Source organism: Manduca sexta, unplaced genomic scaffold (genome assembly GCF_014839805.1).
Source record: "Manduca sexta isolate Smith_Timp_Sample1 unplaced genomic scaffold, JHU_Msex_v1.0 HiC_scaffold_3720, whole genome shotgun sequence".
Taxonomy (NCBI): domain Eukaryota; kingdom Metazoa; phylum Arthropoda; class Insecta; order Lepidoptera; family Sphingidae; genus Manduca; species Manduca sexta.
The window spans coordinates 1-11,788 of NW_023594820.1; the positions used below are offsets into that span (position 1 = coordinate 1).

At 41.2% G+C, this 11,788-nt stretch overlaps 1 protein-coding gene across 1 annotated transcript; it reads right to left on the minus strand.

Moving 5' to 3' along the window:
• Nucleotides 1–3: 3 nt before the first annotated feature.
• Nucleotides 4–10,073, minus strand: LOC119193190 (separin-like; the record flags this gene model as incomplete). The annotated part of the gene is given in 14 exon segments (XM_037446836.1): nt 4–42; nt 371–516; nt 2,207–2,322; nt 2,827–2,890; nt 3,559–3,694; nt 4,261–4,429; nt 5,148–5,235; nt 5,237–5,500; nt 7,180–7,307; nt 7,552–7,694; nt 8,020–8,193; nt 8,519–8,697; nt 8,771–8,886; nt 9,798–10,073. Coding segments are annotated over 14 exon segments (1,996 nt in total), but the record flags the coding sequence as incomplete, so codon positions are not given.
• Nucleotides 10,074–11,788: the final 1,715 nt, after the last annotated feature.

Consider the following 11,788-nt stretch of genomic DNA (forward strand, 5'->3'; position numbering starts at 1 on the left):
CCTCCGGGTTGAATTGAGTTTTCTGTTCAGTCGGTGATGTGTCTGAAAACAAATGACCCATAGTTTAGTTTCACAATAGCCAAGATCAGCTGTTAGCTAAAATAGGTTAAGTTTCGAAATGCTTCTATTTAACCAGTTAACGGCTGCACACCAGCTAACAAAACCATCAATGTTATTTCTAAATTATTGAACAACTTAGAGCTTTTTGCCTGCAACTTTACCCGCATGGAAAAGTTGTTCGGGGTTAGATATTTTTCCGGGGTGAAAGTATTCTATAGCACTTAGGAGTGATGTAGCTTCCTACTAGAGACATCGGATTTTGTAGTTCCTGAAATTAACGGGTTTAATTATAGAAACTAAGAAGTCTTACCCAACACCCCTTGACTCCATTTAGCCTTGCCGACGCTGGGCCACGGCACCGGCGCATCCGACGGCACGTACAGCGACATCAGCGTGCTGATCACCTTGTCCACTTCCAGGTCTGTGACTTCCCACAGCATGCCGACCACCATGGGACTGCGGGCAGAATAATAGGTTTTACGTGTTTGTAGACTGAAGTGCTTGAGATTAATCATAATTTTAATTGTCTATTTCTGTAGCGACAGGACAAGCGAAATTAGCGAATTTATATTTTTATCTGGTTGTATAAATCATCCCGCGCCCTCCACCCGACGTGACGAGTGCGAGTCGCACACAGTAGTATGTTCCGTACCAGTGCGCGATGTGCAGGTGGTGGTGCGCGGCGGCGGGCGGCGCGCGTGCGCGTGCGGGCGCGAGGCGCGCGGAGCCGCAGCCGGCGAGCAGCGCGACGGCGCGCGCGCCCGCCGCGCCCTCCACCCGACGTGACGAGTGCTAGTCGCACACAGTAGTATGTTCCGTACCAGTGCGCGATGTGCAGGTGGTGGTGCGCGGCGGCGGGCGGCGCGCGTGCGCGTGCGGGCGCGAGGCGCGCGGAGCCGCAGCCGGCGAGCAGCGCGACGGCGCGCGCGCCCGCCGCGCCTCCACCCGACGTGACGAGTGCTAGTCGCGACACAGTAGTATGTTCCGTACCAGTGCGCGATGTGCGGGTGGTGTGCGGCGGCGGGCGGCGCGCGTGCGCGTGCGGGCGCGAGGCGCGCGAGCCGCAGCCGGCGAGCAGCGCGACGCGCGCGCCCGCCGCGCCCTCCACCCGACGTGACGAGTGCTAGTCGCACACAGTAGTATGTTCCGTACCAGTGCGCGATGTGCAGGTGGTGGTGCGCGGCGGCGGGCGGCGCGCGTGCGCGTGCGGGCGCGAGGCGCGCGGAGCCGCAGCCGGCGAGCAGCGCGACGGCGCGCGCGCCCGCCGCGCCCTCCACCCGACGTGACGAGTGCTAGTCGCACACAGTAGTATGTTCCGTACCAGTGCGCGATGTGCAGGTGGTGTGCGCGGCGGCGGGCGGCGCGCGTGCGCGTGGCGCGAGGCGCGCGGAGCCGCAGCCGGCGAGCAGCGCGACGGCGCGCGCGCCCGCCGCGCCTCCACCCGACGTGACGAGTGCTAGTCGCACACAGTAGTATGTTCCGTACCAGTGCGCGATGTGCAGGTGGTGGTGCGCGGCGGCGGGCGGCGCGCGTGCGCGTGTGGGCGCGAGGCGCGCGGAGCCGCAGCCGGCGAGCAGCGCGGCGCGCGCGCCCGCCGCGCCTCCACCCGACGTGACGCGTGCTAGTCGCACACAGTAGTATGTTCCGTACCAGTGCGCGATGTGCAGGTGGTGGTGCGCGGCGGCGGGCGGCGCGTGCGCGTGCGGGCGCGAGGCGCGCGGAGCCGCAGCCGGCGAGCAGCGCGACGGCGCGCGCGCCCGCCGCGCCCTCCACCCGACGACGAGTGCTAGTCGCACACAGTAGTATGTTCCGTACCAGTGCGCGATGTGCAGGTGGTGGTGCGCGGCGGCGGGCGGCGCGCGTGCGCGTGCGGGCGCGAGGCGCGCGGAGCCGCAGCGGCGAGCAGCGCGACGGCGCGCGCGCCCGCCGCGCCTCCACCCGACGTGACGAGTGCTAGTCGCACACAGTAGTATGTTCCGTACCAGTGCGCGATGTGCAGGTGGTGGTGCGCGGCGGCGGGCGGCGCGCGTGCGTGCGGGCGCGAGGCGCGCGGAGCCGCAGCCGGCGAGCAGCGACGGCGCGCGCGCCCGCCGCGCCTCCACCCGACGTGACGAGTGCTAGTCGCACACAGTAGTATGTTCCGTACCAGTGCGCGATGTGCAGGTGGTGGTGCGCGGCGGCGGGCGGCGCGCGTGCGCGTGCGGGCGCGAGGCGCGCGGAGCCGCAGCCGGCGAGCAGCGCGACGGCGCGCGCCCGCCGCGCCTCCACCCGACGTGACGAGTGCTAGTCGGACACAGTAGTATGTTCCGTACCAGTGCGCGATGTGCAGGTGGTGGTGCGCGGCGGCGGGCGGCGCGCGTGTGCGCGTGCGGGCGCGAGGCGCGCGGAGCCGCAGCCGGCGAGCAGCGCGACGGCGCGCGCCCGCCGCGCCCTCCACCCGACGTGACGAGTGCTAGTCGGACACAGTAGTATGTTCCGTACCAGTGCGCGATGTGCAGGTGGTGGTGCGCGGCGGCGGGCGGCGCGCGTGCGCGTGCGGGCGCGAGGCGCGCGGAGCCGCAGCCGGCGAGCAGCGCGACGGCGCGCGCGCCCGCCGCGCCCTCCACCCGACGTGACGAGTGCTAGTCGGACACAGTAGTATGTTCCGTACCAGTGCGCGATGTGCAGGTGGTGGTGCGCGGCGGCGGGCGGCGCGTGCGCGTGCGGGCGCGAGGCGCGCGGAGCCGCAGCCGGCGAGCAGCGCGACGGCGCGCGCGCCCGCCGCGCCTCCACGCCGACGCCGCGCGCGCCTCCGTTGCCGAACTGGCAGCCGTCGCCGTGGCCGCAGTACCTAGACCGTAAACCACATTATTGTAAACTCAACGCTATATCCGTTTTTCATAACCTACCTAATGTACTCATACCTAACCATAACTCGCTAACGCATAAAATAAGATATATTATGGTTAACAAAATGTATATACTATCTACATTACACTCGTAATTTTAAATTGGAAATAATCACTGACATTTTCCACAATCGCCACAGCACAGCATAGTGCTTACGCAACTAAGTCGACCATAGGACAACCTAAGATCCCTTTGGGTTCCAGTCATCCCAGAATGGAAAACTTAGTAACCAAGTAAATAATTTTTAAGGTCACCAGATGTCACCTAAAATGATGTTACAAACTAAATAAACTATTAATTTACCCACTATATAATAGCCCTGACGGCAAAAATATACAAAGTAAATTCATATAAGCCTCTTTCAATATTAATACATCATAATCACGCTGAATCAATGATTAAATATCATTGATTCAGCGTGATTGTATGATATTATATTAATATTATATATTATTATTAATCAATATCAACATCAATGACTTCAACAAGTGACTAATTCATAAAAAACATTACAATTTACTGAGATTGCCCATGGCATTAAGTCGGCCTGTATACCATGTGTACAAAGTGTAAATAAATAAAACAAGCCAAGCCTAAAACTATACATACAAGAATACATCAGCCTCAGTGAGGTGCGTGAGGAAGTCTTCAGGGAGTGGAGTCTCCCCGATGTGACCGCTCCACGACTTGCACCAGTACTCCACGAATGATCGCATCCGCTTCTCCATGCGGTCTAGGTTCTTCTCTGTAATAAATAAGTATGTTTCTATGAAACCCCAAGGGCTCAGGGGGGTGCCACAAGCTGTGACTAACTGCCATTTTTAATAAACGATCAATAAATAAAATCAATATAATCGAATAATAAAAAATGGATCAATCAGAAAAAAGTTTTTTAACATACTTACAAATAATTTATTCTGATTGGTTCATTCTGGGAATCAGATTGAAGATTAATATTGCGATCGTTCATTAAAAATAGCTGTAAAACATCATAATCGCCATTATTTTTTATGAACCTAAAAAATTCCACTAGTAAAAGTGTGCCCAAACATTTTTACACCTCGGGCTTCAAAATAGCTAAAACCAAGCCTCAGTCCAAACTGGTTTGTTTTTGATAGTAAACTTAGTTAAACATATTACATTCCATACTTGTACATTTCACACGCATGCTCCAATTAGTATTTTTTGTTTCCATACCTAATTTCCTGAATTGATTTGATAAAATTTGGTATAAAATCTCTAAGAGCGAGGATGCAATTTGTACTAACATTTACAGGGCCTCCAAGTCGAAAGCAAAATGAAGTAAATTACCTGGATTTATAACATATCTTCCGACATCACATTTAGCAACAAAATGTCCATCGACAATCTGCTTCTCGTGTATCTTGTATAAGTAGTACAGGAAATGTATATTCTCCATCCTGGACACCGGATGGTGGTTCAGAATAGGAAGAGTCTCCCATGGGAATGTGTCTAGTAGCTGGAAAATAGTAAAAAAGTTGAATTAACTTTACTTATTATAGTAATCTTAATGCTAGCTTATATGAATTACATATAACACACACACCCTTTATACCTGAAAGGGTAGGTAGAGGCGCAATTAATATTCATTTTTTTCGCCATATGTTTTCTGTACGATGATGTAATAGGGAGCGACGAATCTATCGCCATATTGAGCTTTAATTCTATTCTATTGTTAAGGCTGATACTGAGGAGGAAAACCAGTAAATTTGCGTGACACGGGATTCGAACCGAGGAGCTCAGAGCGCAAAACGTACCACACATGCAATATAACTACACCAAGGTACTCTGATGAATAAAATAAAAATCACAGTTTTATTGTAGAGTATTGTTGATTGTCTTTTTTATGATATGTTGTTATTCTTTATCTACTATAATGTTGGGTATAACAAGTAAATATTGGATTTATAGAGATGATTATTTTGATAATGACAATATTTGCAATATGATGATAACAACTTTATGAATTATAATAATTACAATGTTGATTATTTTGAAAATATCAATGAATGAAATGACAGAATGATTTCAATAATGTATTTAGTTGCTTTTCTGAAAAGACCTAAACTGTTAAAATAATAAATGAGAAGCAATAAAACAAACCGTATTATGCAGTGGTAAGTCTTATATTCTGTTTTCTATGGTTGAGTTCTAGCGTATTACAATAATAAACTTACCTCATCAACAATCAGTATCACTGGATGTCGTTTAGCTTTTTTCAAAGCAGACAACTCATCACCATCCTTCACAAGATTGGCGGTTGCAGAAAGCCTTGATTCCATCAAACAATGTAAAGTTGTGTATACTCTCAAAACATTTAGACAGACATTTCAAACACAACTCATTCGTGAATTTAAACTCTTTGGTACAATTTTCGCAGCATTTCAATACTTTACGGATATCTTCAGTGTTGCCGTGTTCTGTGAGTATTCTCCTGATGCAGGACTTGATTTGTTGAGAGGATAAGGTCGGGCAACTCTCAATGAGATTGCATAGAAGGAATTTTTGTTTTTTCGTTAGTTTGATGAAGCTGAAATTACGATAGTGAGGTATGGAAAGTAATGATTTAATACTTGACTCTTTATAGCTGAAATATCTCTAAGTAAATTAATAAACGAAAAAGTGTGAAAATAATTGAAATATGAACAAATATTTTATATCCACTGATCAGTCATGCTTATTGCTTTTAATATATTTTTTATATATGCGAGAAATTCTAATATATACATAATATATAAGACTAGCTTTAGCCCGCGGCTCCGCCCGCGTTATAAAGTTTTTCAGGCTAAAGTTTTCCGTTATAAAAGTAGTAGTTTCCCGGGAGCCTATGTTCTTCCCGAACTTTTAAGAGGAACAATCCCGTCTTACTTCATTGTTGCATAACTTTAACCGTTTACGCAGCGCACGCAACGGAAGCTCTCAAAACTAATAAATTGTCCCGTTTTTCAACATGTTTCATTACTGCTCCGCTCCTATTGGTCATAGCGTGATATATAGCCTATAGCACTCCACAAATAAAGGGCTATCCAACACAAAACGATTTTTTCAGTTCAAACTGGTAGTTCCTGAGATTAGCCATTACTGCTCCGCTCCTATTGGTCATAGCGTGATAATATATAACTTAGAGCACTCCACAAACAAAGGGCTATTCAACAAAAATAATTTTTCAGTTTGGACCGGTAGTTCCTGAGATAGCCATTACTGCTCCGCTCCTATTGGGTATAGCGTGATGATATATAGCCTATAGCATTCCACGAACAAAAGGATATCCAACGCAAAAATATTTTTTCAGTTTGGACCGGTAGTTCCTGAGATTAGCCATTACTGCTCCGCTCCTATTGGGTATAGCGTGATGATATATAGCCTATAGCACTCCACGAACAAAGGGCTATCCAACGCAAAAGAATTTTTCAGTTTGGACCGGTAGTTCCTGAGATTAGCGCGTTCGAACAAACAAACAAACAAACAAACTCTTCAGCTTTATATAATAGTATAGATTTATTTCATTTCCATGACCAGTATCGATTTCTATGAAAATCTTAATTACCTCAGTCTACACCATAACTTACTGGATATGTATATTTTACTGATATAATAAAATAATTTATTGAATAATATAATCATAAATGCGTTATTATAATACAAATTATGTAAATTAATTGCCCGTGACTTACTTTTTCAAATAATTCTATGTGATAATTAGTTTAATTGCATTATTCATTTTTGTATTTGTAAACTTAAATATACCATTTGGTAGCTATAATCTGGTATGAGTATTCAGATACTGTTTATTATGTGCCCAGGAATGTGTATTTAATACATAAAATAGCAAATAAAGGTCTAAATATTGTAACCAGAACAATTATTGGGCATTACTTATCTTGGTTTTAGACGGGAATAAGGATTTGTATTGAGAAGTATTGTAATGCAGAGAAACACATTTTGTAATTCAAAGTTCTGGCTGATATTGTTATAATATATAGCTGTTGTAATGCTTATCATTTATCCTTTTTATCACAAATAGTGCATGTTGTGACTGTCTTAAGAAGGTGTTACTCTTATATTGTATAATATTGTTTTTTCTTTATTTAGTGTAAGCAACATTGTAACAACTACTGCCTGTCCTAAATAAATAAATAAATCTGTGAAACAACATGCTAGTCTCGACATGTAGTTATATAAAAAAATCACATTTTTAAATCTCCTTACCCCCAATCAGTGATGGTATTGTCCACCAACTGTATGACCTTCTGTTTCAAATCCTTATCCACGAGTTTTCCTGTGAGCAGGCTGCCCCAACCACCGAGCCACTCTTTATCCATCACATTTATTACACTCTGTAATTAAATGGATTTTGGTAGAAATTTTAACAGCAGAAGGCAATAGATCAAGTGGGCTATATGATGATAATTTATTAGCACTGTCTGTAAATGCTTGATACTAGAGAAGTAAATAGGCATGAATAAAACTATGATAGGTTTTAACAAACCCATTATAAATCATTGTTACTTTGTTTTAATTAAGAAGTTTCCATATATTTTACAGATTGAAAATACTTCAGTTCTGAGAAGTTAAACCCACCTTCATCCTCAAATCAATGTCTTCCCTTTTGTTCCAGTAATTCTGCACCAATCTCTTGTTATTAAGAAATTGCGCATTGTCTATGGTTTTATAATTCTCGCCCAATAATGAATACAATTCTTTGAACAGTGGGTCTTCACCTTCTGTAATGTTAATAAAAATAAGATATAGTGCGCCCTATAGTAGGAAAGTCTGAAATAGTACATGAGCCAAACATGATAATCATTCATAAAATTCAAGTTTTGTTTTCATTGATCATCCAATAAACAAAAATTATATATTTATTAGAGTGTCATAGGGATCATTTTATATGTTTGTGGGAAGGTAATGAATAAACAATGGTAATGATAAAAAAAACCTATCTGATCTGTCTTTTCAGACAACTTCCCCAATTATTGATCTCATTAACTAATTGAAAACTTAATTGAACTAAGCATCAAACCCAAGGCTTGCTGGTATAAAGCTTACCTTTATGGACATTGGCCGGTATGTTCACTGTGATTGGAGGTAGACCACAATCCTCCAGGTAATCATTAGTGAACAGGCTCAAATATATTGAGCTTATTTCCGTTCTGTACTCTTCTAGTGGTTTAAGATTTTCATTTGGGTTGTATGGTGCTGTCAATTGTATGACTGTCCATTCTGGAACAAACTTTTTTTTTATCTATCTTTATTGAAGCAGAGAAGGGAATGATTTTATCATTCTATATACATGTGTAGTTGTATGTATTTTTTATATTTTGTGATTATATTGGTACATTTTCAATACAGCCATGCGAGAGTTTTCATGGCAAAATATAGTGGGCTGTGGAAAGAGTTTGATCCGTGATAAATGTTTACATGATTCATACATATTTGTTAAAGTTGGACTTATATTTTTTAATCAACATATTATGAATATTTTCATGTGGCTAGCATAATATAACTATAGCATAATGTGAGAAAAAAATAATAAAAAACTCATCACCTTTAGGAATCTCACTGAGTATTTTCTGAAAGTTGTCAACATTATTCACTGAACCAAAATTGAGATATCTCCTGTGGAGAGGTGGCTCTTCATTTATTTCAAATGTACTCAAAATGTCTGTTATATCATCAGTGTCATTTGAGAAAAAATCCAATAATAATTTCTCCTCAGTTTTAGATCTAAAACAATTATTTATGCCTTATTATCATTTTGATATATTTTTAAGTGTTTGAATATAAATTAACTACTCACATTGGATTGGCATCAATTAAATCTTTCACAGGTTTTATGAAACTGGTAATTTTTCGTAGTTTGTCTTCTGAAAGGATATAAATAAGTTTATTAAGACCTGCACCAAACTGACTATACTGCATAATAGGAAAAGTGTGTAAAATAATTAGCTAAATCATAAAGGAAGCACAGTTCAACAAAATGATTTCAAATACGCATTTCACTATAGCCATGTTGTCGCTAAAACTTGAATAATACAAGAATTATAAAAACAATTGGACTCTCATTACTCAAACTTCTAACTTTTTAAATTGACATATATATTTTATATATAATGATCACAGACGCCAGGCTCTCCTCCGCCAATAACTTTCTACTACTCTGAAAGTGGAATATTTAGCATCACATTTATGGTAAACTTATTAATCCGATATTAAAAAAAAAAACGCGTATTTTTTTTATTTATATTCATCGACACATATTGGGAAAATATCTTTTGATTTCTGTAATCAATTATAGATATTTTCTTTAACAATATTTTTTACCAAAAATATATTTCTATGTTTGCTATAGGTGATGCTACGTAATAATTATATTATATTCTGAACGGTTATTTCTCATGTATAGTAATATGTGGTTGATATATAACTATACTGCACATTTTTTTTAGTTTAAATAATTTCCCGATGGACATGAAGCAATATAATTAATTATTAAAAAAAAATAGGCGATAGGATAACTTAGTTTACTACCTTGTAACAGTTACACTTATAGATGGAAAAAAATCAAATGTTATCACTACAAATCTTTGTGATACAGGCCGCTGAGCTTAGTGCAAAGATCACCAGCAATTTAAGATAACTGTATCCAAATAAAGAGGTGATATATATAAAAAAAAAAAAATTCAGAATTTTGTCAGCAATAGTGTAGACGTGTACTATGTATCCTTTATAACGGCAGGGCCAGATACAACAACCTAGGATCGTACTTTCTTATATAAAGGATAAGTTCATACAAATACACCACAATTCTTAAGTGAAACATATACCAGAAATGTGCGAGATGTGATATAAAACCTTAGTTTTAATATAAAGATTCTAATGGTAAATAAAATATATTCAAGATAGTCAGGTCCTATTTGAAATGAAAATAAGTTGTTCTTACTTTGATAATTTGGACCGTTTGGTGTTGCGGGAATGTCGTATGCATACTTGTGTAGTATATTCTTGTACAACGGCTTGGTGAATTTGATTTCATCAGTGAAAACATCGAAATCTTCCATTTTTTATTTTCAAAATAAGTTTGACAGTAAACCGAAGTTATATATTTGAATTTGACAATGATAGATTTTGTAAGCAGTGGTACCAGACAATAAAATACATAATCGATTATAATATCATCGATATATTTTTAACAATTATGAATGTATTTCAAATGAATTACCTTTTGAAAATATCTAAAATGTTACTTCAGGATTACAAATATTTATAATATTTTTACTTACACTTACGTACTAAGTTAAATAATAACAAGTGCCCGTTTTTAAATTACTGGTAACATTATAATTTATAACTTAGCATTTTAGCGGGAAGACAATGGAAGTACATTTTTTTTTTATTCCATAAAAGTACATACATAATGATTGATTATTTACTCGTTATACTAGAAAAGTCATCCGACAACTATGCCACCTTGAATCGTACATTATCATCATAATGCGTACTGCGTAAATGTAAGCAAGTTTTTCCGTTATTCATTGCATACTAGAAATCTAGGTGTGAACATTGAACTTAGCTTGTCGATATAACTCAAACATGATTGATTTTAAAACATTTAAAATTTGTAAAAAGATGGGTAGGCCTAATATATAATTTATTGTTTATCGAGAAAGTGATAAATCATGCGAGTTTAAATTATGTTGTGAGCGGCTATGTCTGTTTCCATAATTGGAGCATAGAATATGTTCGCTAACTGCAACTATAATAATAATATGCTGAAATTATAATTCAGAACACATTTCTTTTCACAAAACGTCACCGCATTCCATACTTAGGTATCCGCATACGTTTTTTCATACTTACATATATTCAAACCTATGGAAAAAAGGTAATACTTATCAAAATTTGCCGCCTTAGCGTCAAATACTCACGTGATCGTTGACTGTCTTGCATTATAAGTGTACGTGACGTCAACTACCTGGATATAAAGACGCAGACAGGCTGGCAGGATGATGTTGAGTGTACTTATACCTGCTCTATATCTAGCGTTACTTTCAAACACAATTCGAAAAGGTCATAATATTGTGGCAATATTACATTGTTCAATGTCGTTGAAAACTCCGTACTCGCTCCGACGCGCCTGCCGTTTAAAAGATGTTTTTATCCGAAAATACTAATGTAATTAAAACACATTAGGTGCTAGGAACTGTACAATCAAATAAAAAGTCCAACTGCGATTGTACTAGTGTTTCATAAACCCCACAAAACCCAATATAAGTGGGAGGCGACACGATAGTTCATGATAAGCTTACCGATTTCTAAACAGAGGCGCGGCAATCTAACTGCTGTACGGTATATCGTATCACGTATGTCTTGAAATTTAATGTGAATAACTGGGACTGTAATGTCGGATCACTTGATCACCGAAGCGTATGGGTTTATAAGAATTATTGACTGTTTATTAACTTAACTGTTCTGTAATTCTGCGTTACAACTTACACAAAGCGGTGCGTGTATCATTTATTATTTTTAATTGCACATTAAATACCATCTATCTCTGGGTTATATTTTTAAGTTTTATAGATATTTGTTCATGGCATTATAAGAAATAAAAGTAAGTATATTCGGACGCGCTAACATTTCAACGTTAGACTAGCGTGATGGATTAGGTACGGTTTACAAACCCGTCACCTTTAAAATGGGGTGGACGTCGATACTCAGTAGTGGGGTAGACACACTATTAGCCTATTACAAAAGCACTATTTGTATGTAGATTAGACACTAGTGTTTGTAGCTTATGAATGCTACCTAGTATAGGTAA